The following is a 23411-nucleotide window of genomic DNA, read 5'->3' as shown; positions in this document are numbered from 1 at the left end:
TGGGGCATTGTAATTCTCGGCCCCGTGGGAAGGGTACCTCGAGAAAAACCTTGGGAGTTGTGTGTTGAGGGGGATGCGAAGAGGTCCACTGTCGGGAGGCCGAAGATCATGGTCACCTCCTTGAACAGAGACGGGTGGATGCGCCACTCGGACTGGTCCACCGTGGCCCTGCTCAGCCAGTCTGCTTGGGTGTTTGAAACCCCTGAGATGTGCTCTGCTTTGAGAGAGAGGAGATTGCGCTCTGCCCAGCGGCAGAGGCGCTCGGCCTCTCTCATCAACCGTATGGACTGTGTACCCCCCTGTCTGTTGACGTTAGCCTTGGCAGTGACGTTGTCCGTGAGTATAAGGACATGCCGCCTGCGTACCTGAGGGAGGAAGTTGCGCAGGGCCAGGTGGATGGCATGAAGTTCCAACCAGTTTATACTGCATGCCCGTTCTGCCTCCGACCATCTGCCCTGTGTCGTGAGCGAGTGGATGTGAGCGCCCCATCCGGACAGGCTGGCGTCTGTGGTGAGGGTGAGGCGTTGGGGCTCCTTGAAGTAATGACCCTTGTTGATGGTGGGGTTGGTCCACCAGAGGAGAGACGTGAGGACCCTTGGAGGTACCTTGACCGTGGCCTTTGAATTGCTTCTGCCGGATCTTTGGAATGGGAGCAGGAACCACTGTAGGGATCTGGTGTGTAAACGGGCCCAGGGAACAATGGAAATGCATGAGACCATTTTACCCAATAATTTAGACAATTCTAATAGTGTTACCTTCTTTGATCGCCGGATATGTTTGACGGATTCCTGGATGCTAAGGAGTTTTTCCAAGGAAAGGAAGACCTTCCCTTTAACCGTATCAATGACGGACCCCAAGTGGGTTATCCGGTTAGATGGTAACAGTTGGCTCTTTTGCCAGTTTACTAGGAACCCATGGTCTTGGAGGACAGAGAGAGTAGCTCTGGTGTCCCTCTCTGCTTGGCGTCTGGAGTGGGACAGGATGAGGATGTCATCCAGGTAGCAGTGGAGACGCACAGGGAGGTTCCTGAGGTGAGCCGCTAGAGCCGCGAGGACCTTAGTAAAGGTTCTAGGGGCAGATGCCAACCCAAAGGGGAGGGCCACATATTGGAAGTGGCGGTGATTGTAACAGAACCTGAGGAATTTGGAATGGGAGGGTCGGATTGGGATGTGTAGATGAGCTTCTGAAAGATCAATAGAAGAGAGCCAGTCCCCCTGCCTGGTGCCCAGTAGAATGGACTGTAAGGTGTGCATCTTAAACCTGCGGTGGATCAGGTAACGATTAAGCCGTTTTAGGTCTAGAATTGCTCTCCATCCACCTGAGGATTTGGGAACCATGAAGAGGTGGGAGTAAAAACCCTGCCCTCGGTGGGAGGGTGGGACGGGTTGGATAGCTTGTATGTTGAGGAGATGATGAATAGCGGAATCCATCAAACTGCGTTTGGTGGGATCCCTCGAGGGGGATGCCATGAAAAAGTCGGGGGCGCTGAAATTCCATGGCGAGTCCGAACTTGATGGTGTCCCGGACCCAGGCATCGGAAGTAGAGGAGTCCCATCAGTCGGCGAAATGCCTGAGATGTCCGCCGATGGGAAGGGAGGGACGGGATCTATCTTGGGCGCCGGAAGGGCTTCCCCCCTGAACCCCTGAAGGGACGCTTGTAGCTGCCGCCCCTTCTGTTCCTGTCGCCTGAATCGGCTCGATCCTGGGGTTGGAATGGCCAAAAGGAGGGGGGTCTCGGGTACCTGGGCGGGAAGGGAGACTGGTAGAAGGGTCGGGAGGACCCTCTCCGAAATGGCTGAGGGGCTCTGGGCTCTGACCTCCGAAAAAGAGAAGGAAGAAATTTTTTCTTGCTTCGGGTCTCGGCTAGCAGGGGTTCCAGAGCCGTGCCGAATAGTTTGTCCCCCTTGATGGGGGCGGTGGTCAACTTGACTTTGTTTTTTACATCCGCCTGCCAGTGTTTGAGCCAGAGCAGGCGGCGGGCTGTAACATGAGAGGTTATGGCTCTGGTGGAGAACTTAACCGCGTGGTAGGTGGCGTCGGCCGAGAATTCTGCCGCGGCCGTCAGTTTAGCGATGTCCTGATGCGCCCTTGTATTAGAGGGGGGGACATGCTGTTTTAGTTGGCGGAGCCACCGGATTGAAGACCTGGTGAAGAAGGAGGCGGCCGTGGCCGATCTAATGGCCCAAGCGTCGGCTTGGTGAGCCCGACGTAAGGCTAGTTCAGACCTCTTGTCCTCGGGTTTCAAAGCCTCCAGAGGATCACTAGGGGAGGAGGAGGAAGCTAAGCCAACGATGGGCTCATCAACCTCAAGAGTATTAAGTAGGTTGCAGAAGGTTGAGTTGAGGTTGAAAAACCTCTTGTCCTGGCTGGATGGGGCAGGAGGGGCCCCTGTGGAAGCCAACTGATTTGAGACTAGGTCGTAAAAGATGGGTGGAGCCGGAACAACCTCAGCTTCCACAACGGGCTGCCTGAAAATGGCATCCTCTGGGCCCTCCGCCGGGGAAGGGTGGGCAGAGGGAGACTGTGTGGACAGGCCAGAGATGTTTTTGGCCTTGAAGAGGAGCGATTTATACAGGTGTGGCTTGAACAAGCCCACAAAGGTGGGTTGATCAGGGGTGAGACCCTCATCCTCGGACATCTCCCCCTCCATAGGATCTGTCTCTGATAGGGGCTCACCGAGATGTGTAGACCCCCACTCAAATTCTTCCTCCTCCCTGAACTGATCCAGGCCCTCTATCTCCTCCTCCAGTTCCCCTTCTGGGAGAGGGCTGTCCCTCTGTAAAGGTACCTGACCGTGGGGAGGGTCCGATCTAGGCAAGGACCTGACTGATAGAGACTCGTGTTCGGGAGCCATCGGGAGGAGGCCGGGTCTGGACATCTGTTGGAGACCTTCTGCAATCCCCTGGCGGATAGCCAGCTCCATCTATGCCCTCATTTGTTCAGGAATCTCGACTGTGGCGGGCTCCTCTTGGCACAGACCAGCGGCCGTGGGAGTAAATGTAGCTTCGGGTATCCGTCTGGTCGTTGGTCCAGGGGCCTGATGCCCCTGGGATGAGCTGTGCCTGGAGAGGGAAGAGCAATCTGGAGGAGGGTGTGTGTGTGTAGAGGTAGAAGGAATGGAGGGTGGGAGGGCTGGAGGCACCGGTTGTGACTCCCTGGATCGCCTGTCGAATTCCTTCTCCAATGCCTTATGGCGTCTTAAGGCGTCTCTTTGAGAGGCCTTAGAAGTTTCCTTAGCCTGTCTGCGCAAATGGTACGACTTAGACTTGGCCTTCAAAGAAGGGCCTTTAGCGGAATTGTCATCTGCCATTTTAAGAAGTAAGGATCGTATATAAGGATACTATAGGCAGTTGGCTCGCCAAGGGTTCGGCCTACAGCAAAGGCTGGGTGTCCTTTCAGCTGGCCCGCGCCCCCTTTTGGAATTTAGATGTATATAATCTATAATATTATTATTATTGTTATTAATATTAATATATATATGTATCTATTTGTTTTGTTATTTATACATATATGTATATATATGTATATATGTATATGTATTTATACATATATGTATATATATATATTTAATATATATTTTTTGTATATAAAAATATATAAATTGATTAACTAGGTTCGGAGCTCCAAGGAGGGTAGTAACCCAGGAGATTATTATCCAATTGGTCAAATGAACGCCTGAGGCCGATGCACAGGTTTAGAGATAAGGCCTCTAGCAGCTTAACTCCCAGACAACAACCGGGAGGAGGTGACTGCTGTTACTTCGCCCTGAGCGCTGCTGCGGAAAGCCAACAAATTCTTAACTTTGAACAGAAATAACAGTACAGAAATAATAATAGCTCTAAACGGGCTGGAAGGCCTGTTTAAGCGAGCTAGGTACCCTCGCAGCCGAGAATGAGGCCTTTTAAAAATGGCGCCCGAGCACGAGGTGGCGCCCAAAATGGCGGCCGCCTATGGATCTCCCTGTCGGGGCCGCTCAGGACGGAACTAGGCCCCTCCGGCAAGCTTAGAAATGCCGAGAGGGGCAGCGAAGAGAAATTCGCCCCTTCCTGGGGCTATCGGCGTTCATGGTGGGGGGAAAACCAGCAGCACTTGCAGTGCGATCAATTCAAGCCGCTAACGAGGGCGGCGTGGAAAAGCGGCAGGAAAACAAGCCAAATCGAGGGTAGGGGGTGGGTGGGTTAGTGCAGGAGCGCTGCTAAACCGCCCGCTTTTTTCCCCCCTTGGGGGCAAGGAACGCGCTCCCCTTGCTCTAGAGACACACCCAGATGCGTAGAGGCTAAAGGAATAATAATAGTAAGGCAAACCTTAGAAAATATTGGAAGAGTCCTGAATCGGCCAAGGAGTGAAAACAAACACAGCCTAACTCTCACGAGGCTGAGCATTAACTGGGGAACGCTACAAGGGAGCCACGTGATGGAAGGTGGAGCGTTCCTCAGTAATTAAGCTCAGCCTACAACAACACAGACTGAAGCACCTCCCACTCTCTGGATGATCCGAGCAGCTCTAAGGAGAACACAGCATAATACGTTACAGTATTTTTCCTTAAAGCTACAAACATATATATTTTTAAAACATATATATATTGTCAACGCAACTACGTTATTTACATATACATAACATCAAGTGCTGAACTGGAGCCAATTTGTTTTTTTTTTTATCTTTGGGGCATTTCAGAGAAGGGGAAATGCTCTTTCTCCACGCATCGTGAGTTGGCAGAAAGCTACACTGTGATTTCTATCCTGTCTCTCACCGTTCCCATTTGCTGGCAACCACCCTGTAAGGCAGAGAGAGGTTCTAAAATGATGGGTTCGGATGCAACAGCTGGAGGAAGATCACAATAAATAAATTAAAAGGCCTGATCAGGGTTGTGCAGGCTTCGTTTTTCCATTTTGCCTACCTGACCCTGCAAGAAATGACAGTCCCGTAATATTTGAGACCCCTGTTGATAGTCAGACTATACTTTAATCATTCAAAATAAATTGTAGTTTTATTTCACACACAGCCCTATCCCCAGTGAAATCCTTAGTTTTATCCTTTTAGGGAGTTCAGTCCTGCAATGTTTGAGGACTGAACTCAAAGGCAGTAGGTGGCAAAAATTTTGAGGCTGTCCTTGGATGATGTTAAAAGAAGGGGGAAGTACTACTATGCTCCTAATATATTAACCTCACCCCTTTCCTAAGAGGTCTGTAGGGGGCGTGCATAAGCGCACCAACGTGCCTACCGTCCCTGTCCTATTGTTTCTCTTATTCTTCTTTTATTTTTCTTATATGTACCCATTTCATGTATTCACAACTATGTATACACTTATACTTATTATCTTGTAAACAATTGGCAAATCAAATAAATAAATAAAAATAAATAATAAATATTAGACTGTGTTATTTTCTCCTGGGTTAGGAATAGAACAGAACAGAACAGAACAGAACAGAATACTCTTTATTAGCCAAGTGTGATTGGAGGACCCAAAAGGAATTTGTCTCCGGTGCAAAAGCTCTCAGTGTACATACAAGCAACAAAGTGATAAACCATACATCATAAGATACAACCAACAAAGTGATAGTCATAAAATACCAATAGATGTAGGTAATAGGAAAGGTGAGAAGGATAATAGTAATACAATTCTACTACACAATTAGGTATCCTTAGGCATAAGACAGTGCTGTGAGAAGTATGCTAGGAACTCAATACATTAAACAAATTGGGCTATTTTGTAAGGGTGATGCATTTATCTGATTGCTGACTCTTTGTACTACCATATATGTATTTTATCACTGTGTTTTCTTTTATCTATTTTATTCCGGAATCAAATCATGTATTTTAGTTATTTATTTTTATTGATCTGGTTGTAAGACTAATCAACTAATCAACTATTACCATTACTATATAATGCCATTATAGGTGAAAATGGCTAAATGAAGGTTTCATTCCCAAAGTCAAAGGAAAGGGTTTACCCAGCCAGTGAGGAAATGCACAGAAGGAAAAGCTTTGTGTATCTAATTGCTTGTAGGAAACCAGAGACATCAGGCAGAAGTACTCAGGGAACTCGGAGTTATTCAATACTCTCAGTTGTATGTTGCATCCTCTTGTTTTTGTCTTAATCTCTTCTGGTTCAGCTCATCTCCACAATGCATCTCATGATCCATTAAATCCCAATGTGTTTTGAGTCTCCTATAAAATGGAGTGACTTTTTCAATACGTTAAGTATCATATGTATGTGCAGCATATAAGTAGTCCTTGACTTACAACAGTTCATTTAGTGAGCGTTCAAAGTTATAACAGCTCTGAAAAAAGTGACTTACAACTGCTTTTCACCCTTATGACTGTTGCAGCATCCCCATGGTCACATGATCAAAACTCGGACACTTGGCAACGGACTCATATTTATGACAGTTGCTGTATCCTGGGGTCATGTGATTCCCTCTTGTGACCTTCTGATAAGCAAAGTCAATCGGGAAATCAGATTCACTTAACAACCATTATACTAACTTAACAACTGCAGTGATTCACTTAACAACTGTGGCAAGAAAGGTCATAAAATGGGGCAAAATTCACTTAACAAATGTCTCACTTAGAAATTTTGCGCTAAACTGTGGTTGTAAGTCCGAGGACTACCTGCCTTCAAAAAAAATTTACACCTGGCACGGAGAAAGTGTTAGTGGCATTACTGGTTTCCAATGATGTCAGCAACCAGCAAGCTGATTCCAATCCTAAAAAATAGCTCCAAAAAAGGTTGCAAATGTCCTTAAAATAAAACTTGTCTATTTTGTTTCCATTGCGCATCTGTCTCTGAGTTCAGTTCAAACTAAAAAGCATTCAATCTGAGACTGCAGCTCTAAAAATCCATGAAAGAGTTCTTCAAAATTCCTCTTCAACTAACTCATAGAAAAAACGCAATTCTTTCTCTATTTTTGCCTTTTTTTAGCCTAGGGAACATGTACAAATAGAAGTGATGCCACCAAGTTGTAATGCGAATGTTTAACACATCTGTAGTGACAAAATGAGATACTGATTCTTATTCCAATGCCTCCTCTGATCCCATTGCCCAACCTTGCATTGTACCTCCTGAGGAAAAGGGCCTTCACGTTGTCCCCTAGCGAAGTCTGATAACCACTGATAGGTCCCACTAGCCATGCAGGGTTTGGAGAATGGAGATATTTAGCTAAATTCCTAGCAAGTAAATGTGATTGATGACAAGTAGCCTTCAATTGTTTGTATATGAAGCAGGGAAACTCCAAAAATGATTAAAATTCAGGCTAATAAAATTCTTATTCTGGAACTACCCTAAGGTTTGTTAGATTACGAATCCTGCAGTATTCCCCTATCTCTTCTCTCATACTGTTTATTTCAACAAAAGTGAAAATTAGTTAGGGAGGGGGAAAAACAGAGCAGCTGCCTAATGCCCTTTGACTAGGGCAAAGCCAACTGCCTTGAATCTGGATAGAGGAAAGACAAACAAGGTCAGTGTTTGCACCGAGGCGCCAATAAAATATTGCTCACTCAGTTTCAAATTCTGGGCTTTAAAAAAAATTCAGAGATTTCGCATGTGCTTTTGATTGCACCAGGGAAATAAGGAAGCAAGCAAGACTTGTTTGTCTCTTGCTTGTTTCCCTTTTGCCTTGGTCATCACACAACCAGAAAAGGATTGGGAAGACAAGCCACAAAAGCAGCACCACAGCAGCCTTCCTGAGCTTCCTCAGCTCTCGGTTCTCATCTGAGCAACTTGTTAAGCAAATAAATCATCAGGCTGTTACTGCCTCTTTTCTGCCTTGTTTACACTGACCTTGTTATATTGTGGGAAAGACTACTCGAGACCAGTTAATCTTTAGTTGCTTTTAATTTTCTCTCTGGAACTGAACAACAACGGAGCTGCGGCAGCCTATTTTATAGCGGCTGCTCGCGGCTCTCGGCCAATGACGGCTATTCAAGTTTCCCGCCGTCCGGCCAGACCAATCAGAATGGAACATTCAAATATTCAAATATACAACACCCCTCCCTATGTGGTCCAGTCCAACCAATCAGGCCATCCCTATGTTACGTAGTCACGTAAATAGGTGGGGCTCTTATGATTTCTACTGGACCTGCGCAATTCAGTCGTGGTGTTGTCTTCGGAGTGTTCGGACGGGTTCGTTGTTCCTCCCGTCCTCTTCCATGGAACCTCCTGGAAGGTGGAGTCAGCCATGCCGCTCCCGCCTGGCCTTTCTGGGCTGGTTGAGTCGGCTCGGCTGCTCCTGCCAGGAGTGGCTTCGTGATGGTTTTCTGACACCTGCTCCAGTCTTCCGATGTTTTCTTCTTCTCCAGGTATGTGATTTCGATTTCCGCTCAGGGCTAATGGTGGTATTGGTTGTTGTGTTGTTGTTAGGGTTTGTTTTGTTATTTCTCGTGCTTGTGGAGGGTCTCCGCTCCCTCTCATTTGTGTTTGAGGGTCTCCCCTCTCTGGTTTGGTTATTATTTTGGTTTAATGTTTGACTTGGTTCCTGTGTTTGTGTGGGCTCTTCTCCTTCTTCCCTTTGATAGTTAGTGTTAATCAATAGGGCCCTTGATCTGAGTTGGTCTATATGGTGGTATTGGTTGGTCTATATGGTGCTAATGGTGGTATTGGTTGTTGTGTTGTTGTTAGGGTTTGTTTTGTTATTTCTCGTGCTTGTGGAGGGTCTCCCGCTCCCCTCTCATTTGTGTTTGAGGGGTCTCCCCCCTCTCTGGTTTGGTTATTATTTTGGTTTAATGTTTGACTTGGTTCCTGTGTTTGTGTGGGCTCTTCTCCTTCTTCCCTTTGATAGTTAGTGTTTCTCAATAGGGCCCTTGATCTGAGTTGGTCTATATGTCTCCTCCAGCTCTTTCCGTCCTCTGTCTCTACCCTGTATGACCGGGGTCCTGTTACTTGGATTATTTTAGCTGGTATCCATAATGGCTCCCCCGTTAGGTTTTTTGCATAGACCAGGTCCCCTGTTTTAAATGTACGGCACTTACGGGAGGAGTCTGTTGGCTTTTCTGTGCTATATATATGCTATATATATCTATGTAGACTAGATCTTAGTTTTCTTCCCATTAATAGTTCTGCTGGGCTTTTATTAGTTGTGGTGTTTGGCGTAATGTGCTGTATTGTTAGTAATTTATATATTGTTTCCTGGATATCTCCAGTTTCTAGCTTGTGTAGTGTTTCCTTAGTATAACGGACATTGCATTCCGCCCGTCCATTTGTAGCCATCCGACCCGGCGCTGTTAAAGCGTGCCTTATGCCTTGTTCGGCCAGGAACCTCTCAAATGTTAGTGCAGTGAATTGCGGTCCATTGTCAGATACAACTAAATCCAGCAATCCATGCGTTGCAAAAAGCTTTCTTAGTTGTCTGATAACAGCTTCTGTTGTGGTTGAGTGCATAATGCTTACCTCTAGCCAATTTGAGTAAGCGTCTACCACTATTAAGAATGTGTGTCCTTTAGTTGGTCCAGCAAAATCAATGTGTATTCTAGACCATGGGCCCCTAGGTGTTTCCCAGTCGAGTGCAGGTGCAGAAGGGGGTGCAGGTCTAGATTCTTGGCATCGTTTGCACGTTGCTACCCATTTCCCAATATCCGTATCCATCCCTGGCCACCATACATAACTCCTAGTCAGGGACTTCATTCGGACAATACCCGGGTGACCTTCATGCAATAATTCAAGTATTTGTTCCCTCAATATGTCCGGTATGATCACTCTATCCCCCCATAGTACACATCCTTTTAAGATAGATAGTTCAGTTTGTCTATTCCGAAATGGTTTAACAGTCTCGTCACTTTTGGTCTCCGGCCACCCTTTACCTACCCAATTTAAAATCCGCGCCAGGATTCTGTCTCTCGCGGTTTCCTTCGCAATGTCTGTTGCTGTTATGGGTAGGTTTGCCAGCGTCTTGATGTGCAAGGTTGATGTGGTTGGTGCTGGATCATCATCTAACTCAGGTAGGGGAGAACAGCTCAGGGCGTCAGCATGTGTTATGTTCTTTCCTGGATAGTAGATTAATTCGTAGTTGTATGCAGCGAGGAATTCGGACCACCTCGTCATCCGCGGTGACAATATGTTGGGTGTAGTAGGTTTGTTTCCTGCGAGTATTCCTAAAAGAGGTTTATGATCTGTGATCAGTGAAAATTTCCTGCCATAGATGTACTCATGGAACCTTTTAACTCCTGTTATTGCGGCCAATGCTTCTCTATCCAATTAGCTGTAATTCCGCTCCGCTTTTGATAGAGGTTTTGAATAGAATGCGATCGGTGCTTCTCTTCCATCAGGTAATATTTGGCTGAGTATAGCCCTGACGCCGAACAGTGACGCATTGCAGGTTAACGTTAGTGGCAGGGTTTCGCTGTATTGGATTAGTACACAGTCTGATGTAATTAAGTCTTTGATTTCCTGGAATGAGGTTTCTTCTCGTCACTCCCAGGTCCAGGTAGCTTTCTTATCCAGCAACCTGTGTAGCGGTTCTGCTATCATTGCCTTTTGCGGCAAAAATACATTGTAAAAATTAATGTCCCAAGAAGGCTTTTAAATCTGTTTTATTTCCGGGTCTGGGAGCTCCCTTGATTGCTCTGATTTTGTTTTCAGTGGGGTGGATCCCTTCTTTGCCTATAAGGTATCCCAGGAATTCAACCTTATCGGTGGCTAATTGGCACTTCTCTCTTTTAACTTTAAGTCCTGCCTCTTTAATTTTTTGTAAGACCTCCCTCAGGCAGTCTTCCAGTTGTTCTTTGTCCCTGGCTGATACCAGCACGTCATCAAAATATGGCACTATCCCTTTAATTCCTTGCAGTAGGCGCTCCATTAGACTCTGAAATACCCCTGGGGCCACGCTAACTCTGAATTGCAGTCTTTTGCATTTGAATGCCCCCCTATGAGTCACTACTGTTTGTGCTTCTGCGGTTTCTGAGTCAACTAGCAACTGTTGATAAGCTTGCACAAGGTCCAATTTCGTGAAAATTCTACCTCCCCCCAAAGAGTGTAACAGGTGTTGTACCACCGGAACTGGGTATGTGCTTTGTTGTAGCGCATGGTTGAGGGAGGCCTTGTAGTCTCCGCAGATGCGTACAGACCCATCTGGTTTGATAGGAGTAACAATTGGGGTTTCCCACCTTGCGTGGTCTATTGGTTCTAATACCCCCTGTGCGATAAGTTTATCTAATTGTTCATCAATTTTTGGTTTTAACGTGAAAGGAACTCGCCTCGCCTTTAACCTTATTGGGGCTATCTTAGGATTCAAATTAAATGAGATAGGGGACCCTCGGTACTTGCCCAGTTCTCCATTGAAGACGTCCTGGAATTCTCTCATCAGGTTCTCTTCCCAGTGTGTCTCAGTGATGTTGTTTATTCCGGTCACTCCGATTCCTAGCGGTTTGAACCATTCGAGTCCCAGTAGGCTGGGGCGATCCCGGTCGACTATGGTCAGTGGAAGGACTTTCGTGTATTTTTTGAATTTAATTTGGAAATGTCTGGTTCCGACTACGGGAATTCTGTTTCCCTGGTAGTCTTTAAGTGTGAGTTTTTGTCTTACTATTTCCTTCCTTTTCATATTGGGTATCAGGCTTTTAAGAGTGTTCCATGATACCATTGATAGATTCGAGCCGGAATCCACCTCCATCTCACATGGTTGGCCTTCTATGGTGACTTGCACCAGTACCTTCTTCGCATTGACTGCGCTCAAGTATCCAATAGTTATTGTCTGGTGTGTTTCTTCTTTTTTATTGGCTTCCTTCCACCGCTTGTTTCTGCTTTCTTGGCTCCAGCGGCTCCTTGTCTGCCTTTCTCTCGCTCTGAGGGGGGGGTATTTCCTCTTCGTCTAGGACTATAGTTATTTCTGTTTCAGCATGCCCTAGCTATGTGTCCCCGCCATTCACAATGCCTGCAAATAGCATCGAAAGAAATGGCATTCGGAACGTGGGTGGTCCCCTCCGCACCCGGCACAATGAAATCCCGACTTTCTTTCCCTTTACTCCCGTCTGCCTTTTTCCGACCGGAGTTGATTTACTTCTTCTTCTTCCTCATCGGTTTCGGATAGGGATTCGATGTCCTCATGGTGTGTCATGGTGGTGGGTTTTTGAGTTTCCTCTTGCTTCTTGTTTTGAGCTTGGTTAGTGTCTTTCGGGGTTTCCTGTGTTACTTTATTCATCTGTCGCATGGTGGCTGCTGATTTCTGTGCTGCTTCCGCTGCGGTGGCTTCTTCTATGGCCTCAGTCAATGTTGTTTTGGGTCTGGTCAGTAGTCGGCTCTGTAGTGTAAGGTCTCTTAATCCGAGGACCACGCGGTCCCTCATGGCCTCGTCCATGTTTAGGAATTCGCACGCTCCTCCAATGTCTCTTAGGGCTGCAACAAAATCTCCGATGCTTTCGCCTTCCTTTTGGTCACGCTTGTAAAATTCATGTCTCTTGATAAGGCATGAGACAGTTGGTGTATAATGGGCTCACAGTAATTTGTCTAAGTCCGACCACGCCATTTTCTTTACATCGTGGGGTGACGCCAATGTCTTTGCCATTTTGAAGACTGTGGGTGAGGAAAACGGCTCTCTTCCTATTTTCGGATATTCCTTGGAGCTCGTTCCCTTCTAGAAACATGAGGAATTGGTTGATGTACAATTCCCAGTCTTCCATTGCTGGGTTGAATGGTGCGGGTGGCGAGTTGTTGCCGGCCATCTCGTCTAGCTTGGTTCTCGTTGTCACGTGCTCAACTGGTCTCCTTTGTCTCAGAATCCCATCCTCGTCGCCAGTGTTATGTTGTGGGAAAGACGACTCGAGACCAGTTAATCTTTAGTTGCTTTTAATTTTCTCTCTGGAACTGAACAACAACGGAGCCGTGGCAGCCTCTTTGATAGCGGCTGCTCGCGGCTCGTGGCCAATGACGGCTATTCAAGTTTCCCGCTGTCCGGCCGGACCAATCAGAATGGAACATTCAAATATTCAAATATATAACAGACCTTGTCAACTTTGGTCTTCTGCACACTAGTTTTTTTCAGTTCTAAGTCTGGCCTGACTTTCTGGGTTTATCTGTGTATAGTCTTCCTTGCCAAGAAAGTCTGCAATGATTAAGGCGTAAGAGCACAACACAGCATGCAATTCCCAAAGAGAAAGCCACATTGGTAAGCTGCCTTTTGTTTACTGTGCAGCTCAGAGTCCACCAAAGCCTATGCAACCACTAGCAAAGATAACAATAACTTGTTAGGTTCACACGGTGACCAAATCCGAAAGACTTACATTGGCATGCACGTAAGAAATACCAATACATTGAGGAAATATCATAAATTGTCCAGATTTCTGGCTGATTTTAAAGGCCAAGCTTTTAAAGCTTTTGAGAATATCCAGGTTGGGGCCAAACCTACATTAGGTGGAATGGTATTCCAGAGAGCCGGAGTAGTGACAGAGAAGACACATGTCCAGGATTCTACAAGATGGCACCATTTAGTCAATAGGACTGGGCAACCCTTTCCCTGTCTGATCTCATAGCATGGGCAGAGACAACAGGAGAAGAAGCTCTCCTAAATAACAGCTGCAAGCTACTGGGGCTATCACAAGATTCTTGTTTTTACTAGCCCATCTGTGATGGAATGTTGCTGGCAAAAATGCATTCCTGAGAGCAAGCCCAAAGACAATTTTCACACAACGGTACGCAATGGTTGATTACATTATTAGCTGCTGAAATCCACCTATTCCACTAAATCATAAACCATGTTTTACAAGGTGCATGTCAAACTGTGTGCTTTGACACCATTCCCTACACCAAAAGCAAATTTCTCACATTAAGAGTTGTGTTTTCTAAGTCAGGCAAAAGATTTCCATAAATCTGTAGGAGGTTCACTCTGATTTTGAGAAGAGGGAATCTAACTTAAGGCAAGGTGAGGCAGTTGATATAAACTATGACTGAGGCCAGATCTACACCGCAGACATATTGCTGGAGATGAGTAAATTTCCGGAGACTACATACCCAACTTCAGATTTTATCTAAGATTATTTTCCCTAACTCTGGGAAAGAACCATTTTCAATTTAATAGTGTTCCCTGCAGTATTATAAGAATCTTCATTTCCCAACTCAACATTCTTACCCAACTCACAAACTGGGACAAATCAGTTGCTTCTCTTACCTTTTTATTTTCAACCCAACAGAATGATAGGGAAGATTCTGGTACATGTGTGTCTACCCTTCTGCCCATCAGCAGCATAATTCTCCAAAAACATTAACAGGATGGGACCAAATCTGGTATGGAACAAGAAGGAAGCAAAAGAAAGACTATGTTGAAAATGGGATGGGTCCAGCTGCGGACTGAGGAGCTGAAGGAGGAGGGGAAAAAAATCCAGGGGAACCCTATGGGAGAAGCAGATAGGAGTGCTACTGACTGCTCAATTCTTAAAATCCCCTGCCAGTAACAGGATGAAGATGCTATTAAGAAGATGGCAAGTTTTCAAGAAATCTCATGTTGTGCTGCTGCAGTCCTTTCTGTGCTTCCAAAATTCCAGAAGCCATGCTGTGCATACTTTCCTAACTTGTATGCAACTTGTTTTCTGCTTCTCAAATGTGCAGATGACAAAAAATGGGAGATTTGGCCAAGACCTGGGAAGACAGAACAAGAATGAGTCTCATCTGGGTGGGTTAGAAGACTGAGAGGCAAGGTGTCCTGGGAGCAATATATTACGTTTAGAAAAGAAAAATCCAAGCCGCGCATATAAAATGTCATGTCTTAGAAGCAATATCTTGGAGAAGAAACTAGGTGCGGTCACTGACAGAGAGCCAAACATGAGCCAGTACTATGAGACTGTTGTTAGAAGAGCTAGTGCAATTTTGGCCTAGGGTTAGAAACACTTTAAAACACATTAAAAGTTTTTATTCCCCTCTATTCTGCACTGGTGGTACCTGGAGTACCATTTGATTCTGGGCATCATTTACAAATGGACAGTTAGAGCAGGTTTAGAGGATGGCAACAAAAGGGATAAAAACATAAAAACAAGCAAAATAGGGTACCAGTTAGTCAAAAATTATTTTCCACTGGCACAGAAACTAGGATCAGAAATATTGGGTATAATGTGCTTAGTTACTTACTAAGTTACTTAGATTTTGCTTAAAAATAAGGAACAATTTCCTGACAGAAAGACCTGTAGAATTCTGGAACAGTTTACCGATATCGGTTAAAAGTGAGTGGTTCTTAATGGGGGGAGGGAGTAATTACAAGCGTAATCTGGGCATATCCTTGAGTAATGGAGCTATTTGCAATTGTTTGTATGAGAATTGAGCCTCTAGGTTGAGACTGTGCTGCCAACAGCTTGTCTAAAACAAAAATCTGAGATTTGGCAGTCCATTATCTGTGCACTCTTTCAACAGCACAAGTTACAACTCTTTAATTTTATGATCTCAAAATCTAAAAGAAGGTTTTTTTAAAATAAGTTTTACATCTATTCAGTTTTACTGAACAAATACCCTAATCGTAAATGAGGAAATTAGACAGATCTTTCCTCAAATATCACGTTGAAACACATTTGTAAAAAAAAAAAGTGGAAGACTTGGGATGAAAGGCCATAAAAAGCTGTTTTTAATGAATATGCCTTCAAGGTCCTACTACGTTTTTTTTTTCTTCACCCGCTATAAGAAAGTCTGAATAAAATACCCATTCTAAGATTTTAATAGTGTTATTTCAGCGACTGATATCATCTTATGCAAGTATAATCATTAAAAGTTGTAATTCATATACAGGGGAAATTAAGGAAATTACTCAAGCATATTTCAATTGCAGTAGGAGTACAAATTTGGGAAAGAACATGTAGAACATCATTAAATGTAGTTTAAAGCCCTTGGGAAGGATTTGCTCGTTGGATAAAAATGCCAAATCCAGTCTAAACATCTGGCTGATTGTGCAACAGACCATAATAATAATAACAGCAACAAAAGTGAGGCACTATCTTGGTATGTTGTGATACTTGTGTGTTCTGAAAAAGAGCCATTTGTTTGATCATGTCAGAAACATCACAGTTAAAATAAGGCATGAAATCATGAAATTTGAGGGAAAAACACAAATTAAAATATGTACAATTAAACAGATCTTTCCAGGAAACTAGCAGCCTTAATTAGGTTCTGTTATGCTGTCATAACATGATCCACAAGTGTACACTGATCAGGTCACAAAGGACATGAAAGGAGTCTCCCCGAAGAATGTGTGTTGGTAACACATTTGGGCAACCACGGGGCAACAGCTTATAGTTGCCTAATCCTTTCAATTCAGAAGCATCTGAAACCTAGTGAGGAGTTCATTCTCACCTATGACTATACTGAATAGATTTCATAAGAAGAACCAGATGAAGAGTATCTCTCCCGTAAAAAATATGGTGAAACGTAAGTTACAGAAAGCCATACTGATAAGTTGTTGCCTGAGTTGAGTAGAATCATACTAGGTGTTGGAGTTCTTGAACAACTGATGAGAAATGGGCTACATGTCTCAGGACTGTGGCCTGAACATCTAGGCCCAGCAGCTGCTGGACTATTAGAAGGAAAGTTTTTGGTGAGTTGCAAATATACAAAGATTGAAAACAAAGAAATAGCGATTTGTTATCACAAATCAAGTCGAACAAGAGGATATCTGAAAAGAATGCACCAGTTCTGGAAAGGACAACAACATCTAGAATCAGAAATAATAGAAAAGAAGATTGCACATGAACACTGATATAATATAATACAAAATAAAAGGAGTCACAGGAGCAGAATTGAAAGAACTACAAAGATCTGCCCAAGGCAAAGAAATGAAAGCCTTGTCTGAAGTAGCTCAAATTGTGTAGGCAAGCCAGGGGAAGTCATCAATAGAAGAAGATAATATAGCTTCATTCCCAAACCGAGCACCCTCTGCTTTGTCTTGTCTTCAGAAAGAACAAAGCCTTCTAACTGAAAAGAAAAATATTTGAAAGGAAGAATAATTAAACTTTTAGAACAGCACAAAAACTATAGAATAAGGTTGCCTGCACTGAAACGTGTTCCAAAGAAACAAGTATTAAAAGATGCCAATACTGAAATATCAAATATAAACACCAGCTCATTGCAAGAAACAACCAAACCAATATACAGGAAGGCTGCACTTATAACTGAATATTTAGGATGCAAAATCAACAAATACGGAAAAAAAACCAAACAGTGCACTACCAAAATGGAAGATCAGGCTGGAAAATAAGAGCATGCTAAGATCGGATTCAAGCAAGCTAGAACAGTTGAAAGAAAGGAAGACTAAAAATAGATGATCAAGAAATATCACCCAGGAACAAAGAAGATTAAGGAAGTACTGGAAATAAAATAACAAATAACAGCTGTAGCCAAGAAATTCAGCAGACTCAAAGCTCTAATTATGCATTATAGGTATGTCATTCCAATCAGAAACATTTTTACCAATCCATCAATGGAGAGACTGCAGTGAACCAGTTAACACCTGACAAAAGAAAAAATTTGCAATTCTGGACACAGCTATGGGGTAACCGAGAGAAATATAACAAGAATACAGCTTGAATAAAAAATGGTACAGAGGAGTAAGAAAAGAAACTGAAATTAAAGAACTTGTAATCATCATCTCCTTTTAATGACCCCATAATCCCTTGTGGGGTGGAGTCTGGGCAACTGAATAGAGCTGAGTGTTTACTGGCCAGATGCCCTTCTTGTCACCAATGCGGAGTTATATTCAGCAGATATATTCTCATCATGCCCAGAGAGAGAAATATCTGCCTCTATCTAGGATCGCAGCACCCTGACTCACTTAAAATGAAAAGAACTTGTAATACCAGCAGTAATTATGGAGAAAAGGTCAAGGTGAAAATTATTAACATAGGTTTTGGTTGAAACATCTGACTGGTCTATACCCATTTATTGCCAAAAACATTTAACAAAATATTGCATAGAAGTAAAATTGAAGACTGGCCACATGTGCTAAGGGCTCTGCCACCTGGCTATATTGTTAAAGGACCAGATATCCTGCTTTTAAATGTACTTAGTTGTTGAATGTTTTTACTGTTTTTTATTGTTTTTGTTGTGGTTCGCCGGCAGCTGGTGCAGGCGGCAGAGGTATCGGACAGTGAGAACTAAAGGGAACCAGTCAGGGAGTCTGGCGAGGACTTGGATGAGGGTCCTGCATCCGATGCAGGGATGGGGCCAGGACCATCTGAGAGTGGGTTGCTGCCTTCGGAGTCTGGCAGCAGTGAAGCAGAGGACCCCGAGGAGACTGTTACAAGTGCACATGTGCGCAGGGCTGTTAGAAGGAGAGAGCAGCTGAAGCAGCAGGGGTGACTCGGGAGTAAGGCTGGGAGGTGATTGCCCTTCCCATAAGGGATAAAAGCCAGCCCTTGGGGATGTGCTCTTTGCAGGAAGCAAAGAAGTTCATTAGATTCTGATTCCTCATTGAAGCCTTGTGAAATCTGGTTTGTCTTTGCTGGAACTTCTGTTGGTTTATATTCTAGTAATTGGACTTCTGTTTCTTGGCAGCCTTCTACAACCTGAAAGGCATGAGCTTATCACAGAGAATTGTGTCTAATGGGTTTTGGCTGAGAATGCAAGAAATTCCCAGGGTCGCATTAAAAATAGGTTTGATTTTACACTCAAGTTTTTGTTTCCTTAATTTGGACAAAGCCTGGGTCAGAACAGTTTTAATGCTTTTTACTGTTTTTATTGTTTTAAAATGTTTTTTAAATTTTAATTGTGATATATCTTTTGAGTTGGACAAATATCAATGGTGCAATGGAAGACACAGTTGTCAATCAATGGTGACAGGCTGGGAGGGGTTAATATCAAGATAGGAATCATTCATAGAGATTTACTACTACTTCTAATGTTTGTCATTGCACTGATACCTCTGTCACCAATATTGAGCAAATCAGACATCAAACATCCAAAACATCCACAAGATTATTCTACCTCTTTATATGAATGATCTGAAGCTATATGGAAAAACACCATCTGAAGTAGAATTGCTTCGGCATTATGTATACAGCCAAGATAGTGCAATGGAATTTGAATGGAGCAAATATGTTACTCTCACAATCAACAGGGGGGAAAATAGTGAAAACTGAAGGGATCAAGATACCCTGTGAAAATAACATCAAGAATCTGATGAAGTCAATCACAACAAATATTTGGTCATCCTTCAAGCTGACCCTATCAAGCATGTTGAAGGTTAGAAGTGAATATATCATGAAAATGAAGATCATCTTAAAATCCAAAGTCAGTGGAAGAAATCCAGAGTATTCAGCAGGTTCTGACCAGTTCTGAAGAACCGGTAGCGGAAATTTTGAGTAGTTCAGAGAACCAGCAAATACTACCTCTGACTGTCCCGCCCCCATCTAATCTCTGCCTCCCGAGTCCCAGCTGATCGGCTGGGTCTTCTTTTGTTGCCCTGCACAGGTGAACAGAGCTGGAAAGCAGGTTAGTGAGATGGGAAGGGAATGGGGATTTTGCAGTAACTTTCCCCTGGAGTGGGGTGAGAATGGAGATTTTACAATATCCTTCCCCTGCCACACCCACCAAGGTACGCCCACAGAACTGGTAGTAAAAAAAATTGAATCCACCACTGCAATTAACAGTTAGGCAATTCCAGTCATTATAGACACAGCTGGAATAGTAGACTGGATTCAAGCAGAACTAAAAGCCATAGCTAGGAAGAGCAGAAAAATAATGACAATGAATCATGCCTTTCATCCTCGCAGATTTGACTTACCAAGGAGCATAGCTGGGCATGGAATGTTACAAGTAGACCAGCCATTTAAAGAAAGAAAAAGGCATTGAAAGAATATCTAAGTGGCGCAGTGGTTAGAGTGCAGTACTGCAAGCCACTTCTGCTGACTACCAACTTCCTGCAATTTGGCAGTTCAAATCTCACCAGGCTCAAGGTTGACTCAGCCTTCTATCCTTCCATCCGAGGTGGGTAAAATGAGGACCCAGATTGTTGGGGGCAATATGATGACTCTGTAAAACTGCTTACAGAGGGTTGTAAAGCACTATAAAGCAGTATGTAAGTCTAAGTGCTATTGCTATTGCTATATCTGAAGGAGATTTTTTAAAATGCACTGAAACTAGCATACAATGAAGAGACCAAACTAGCCTACAAGAAAAAACCAAATGAAGAATAAAAAAGAGACATGGTAAAGCAAAGTATTACATGGCCAGTATGTTTTTTAAAAAGCAGGCAAAGCAGATAACAAGCAAACCTGGCAATGACTAAGCAGGAAACTTTAAAGAAAGAGGCAAAAGGTTAATTCTGGCTGCACAAGATAAAGCCTTAAAGAACAAATTAATATAAAGCCAGAACTGAGAAGACAGCACATGCCATTTCTGGAAGAAGAAGAAAAACCCTGAAGAAACAGTGGACAGATTGACTACAAGTAATGACCATGGTGAAGTAGCAACAAAGATGCACTGGAATCTCTGCAAGAAATGTCATTTGCCTACCAACAAGAACTGATGGGACTGCAGGAAATACGACTTCAGCAATAGAGTGGTCAATGTCTGGAATACTCTACCCGACTCTGTAGTCTCTTCCCCAAACCCCAAAAACTTTAACCTTAGACTGTCTACTATTGACCTCACCCCTTTCCTAAGAGGTCTGTAGGGGCGTGCATAAAGCGCACCAACGTGCCTACCGTCCCTGTCCTATTGTTTCTCTTATTCTTTTATTTTTCTTATATGTACCCATTTCATATATTCACAACTATGTATACACTTGTACTTATTATCTTGTAAACAATTGACAAATCAAATAAATAAATAAATAAATAAATAAAACAGACAAAGTAATATAGATGATGAAGAAGCTAAAGCGCTCTGGAACTTTCGAATTCAAATAGATAAGCATTTGCTACACAATACCCCAGAATTAACAACTATTGATAAGAAAGACAAAAAAAAAGTCTGGATAGTAGACATTGCAGTGCCTGGAGACAGCAGAATAAAAATGGAGAAAATAACAAAATACAAAGTCTGCAAATACAAGTAGAACAATTGGGGCAAAACAAAGATAGTACTAAGAGTAATAAAGCCACTTGGATGCAATCTCAAAACATGTAGAGGATCACCTGAACATCATCAGGACTGGCAAAATCACCACCCGTCCATTGCAAATGGCAGCTTTAGCTTGGAACAACTTTAACCCTGTGACAGTACTTTTAACAGCATCAAACAACAACTGCCTATCCCACGTGCTTGGCAGGGACTCAATAGATGGATAAAATCCCAAATCCAGTCTAAACACCTGGCTGATGTGCAACCAACCAATACTGTCGTAATAATATAGGGAACTATGTATATTTCTTTTCTAATTTCTGGCTTAGAAACTCTCTTTATCAGCTAGTTTCATTTATTCTGCTACGTCTTAATGTGGGTTTGCCTTAACATGCTCTGTAAACTGAAGTTTAAACTTGTGGATCATCAAACATAGTTTATGAATCAGTGCAATCAATGCTTGAAGCTTTCTGATGCTGGTGGGTTTAATAACCCTGATTGAAGAAATCCAAACCTAGCAAACCATGGTCTGTGAAGCCAATGTAGATTAGTGACAGCTAAATTGTCACCCTGTTTTAATCACAAAATCTCGGGACAAGAATAGAACCTCCACTTAATCCAAAGCATGTTTTAAAAAACAGCCTTTTGTTCCTATCTGATGGAGCAAATGCTAATCTCAAATTTACTTGTATATGTGACTTTTAACTTGTTTTCCCACTTAACTATCTTGTCGGATTTAAGAAGAATTTTTCTTCAGACTGTCCAGTCACAGAATCTGTCTTCCTTCCCGTCTATTTTAGGAACCTTTTTCCAAATATTTACTCCAAAAGCATTCATGTCTATTAGCTCTCCTCCTAATTTCAATAAGAGGGATCTAGTTCAACACAGGATTGCAATAATATTTGTGCATCAAGAAGAAAGCAGAAGAGAAAGCTCTGTCTCCCAATGAGCAAGCCAAGAAGTCTTTCCCACTTGGCCACTTCCAGATGTTGAAGGGAGAACTGTATTCTACTAGAGGATGCCTAGTTGAAGACGATTGAGCTGGAATACTGGATGCAAAACCATTTTACTTAGAACCCATACAATTCCCATAAATATCAATGAGGCTTTCTCATAAGAAGTAAGATTGTAACTTAGGTTAATGTATTAAAAGGCAAGTGAGATTGGGGCTTCTATATCCATAAACCACATTATCTTGATGCTGTTTATTCAACAAAATACAGACGCTATTAACTGAGTCTCTCTTTCATTAAGAAGATGGGTGGTTAGTCCTCAGATATCTTGAATTAGGATATTGGCACTAGAATTTTGTAGACTTTTATACCCATTGGCCTCAGCCATCCAGATAGCCTCTGATAGTATATAATTCAAATAAATCAATAGATAGTATTGAACATCTATTGCTTCAAGTAACCAGTGAGAAAAAAGTCTTAGGTTAAGTATAAGTATGTATGAATGGTTGATTCCCACATATGTTTTGTTAGATTTTGGTTTAGTGTATTTTGTGAATGTAGGCATCATGTCTTTTGGCTTGGTAAATGCCTGAACCCAGCTACTGTGGTTTATTCAACAAACCAAGATTAAAGCAAATCATTGTTGAGTGCCCAGTTTGTGAAGAATGTTTTTAACATTGTTTCCAAATTGCAGTGAGCAGTAAGCTGATTGCAGAAAAAATTACAATGCAGAAACCTACTCTGAGGAACGGATCTAGAGCAGGGGTCTCCAACCTTGGCAACTTTAAGACTTGTGGACTTCAATTCCTAGAATTCCTCAGCCAGCAAAGCCACCAAAGGTTGGAGACCTCTGATCTAGAGTGCATTTATTTATCCGCTCATTTATTGAATTTGTACAGCCACATATCTCAAACATGATGCAAACATGCCTAATAGACTCCTCTGCAACTCCACTTCTGCTCTACTTGTATATCTATAAATAAATAAATAACATCATAAACTCCACCACTAATTTCTTATGCTTGCTTTCCTTCCAAAAGAAGTGAAATCCAATAGAAATCCAACTTAGGAACTTAGTTCTCTTTGGATACAGAAGGAAGGCAAAACAGCTCCGAAGAGCTGATTTGTGGTTGTTCATAAACCAGACTGCTGCTACTAGAAAAGACAAAAAAGACATGCTATTTCAAGAAATGCTACTGAATAGCAATCTGTATCAGAAGATTTTAAACTTATTGCCCTGCTGAAATCATTTGAAAGACTCAGATCCAAATTTGGGCAGAGTGACCACATGATATTACACAATTTCCTGAAAACTCATGGAAAGTATCTCAACTTCCAGAAAGGCGAGACAACAATGCACGTGCCTCTACTCACTCTTTCTCTCTGAGAATAAAAAAAGGTAACTAGTTCCATGTGGTGATGCCAAACCACAATTACCTGATCTTACCAAATATGGTATGAGGTCGTCAGCATTTATGCAATATCTTTGATTTTGCCTT

The 23411-nt window shown here is 43.0% G+C and overlaps 1 protein-coding gene across 3 annotated transcripts in view; it reads right to left on the bottom strand.

Moving 5' to 3' along the window:
* Positions 1 to 23411, bottom strand: part of STAT6 (signal transducer and activator of transcription 6) — a 92211-nt gene that overhangs the window by 56756 nt on the left and 12044 nt on the right. For 2 of the 3 annotated variants that reach the window (XM_087956503.1, XM_087956504.1), the window contains exon 2: positions 14094 to 14206. The exons of the other annotated variant lie outside the window; for it this stretch is intronic. In XM_087956503.1, the coding sequence (XP_087812629.1) occupies positions 14094 to 14171 (78 nt within the window). In that variant the 5' untranslated portion in view covers positions 14172 to 14206. The remainder of the gene's footprint in view (positions 1 to 14093; positions 14207 to 23411) is intronic. 3 annotated transcript variants of the gene reach the window in all.

This window comes from Notechis scutatus, chromosome 2 (genome assembly GCF_049901735.1).
Source record: "Notechis scutatus isolate UNSWTSFEM ecotype Mainland chromosome 2, rNotScu1.2, whole genome shotgun sequence".
NCBI lineage: Eukaryota > Metazoa > Chordata > Lepidosauria > Squamata > Elapidae > Notechis > Notechis scutatus.
The sequence above is the reverse complement of the archived record's forward strand: the minus strand, read 5'-3'. Positions and strand labels throughout refer to the sequence as shown.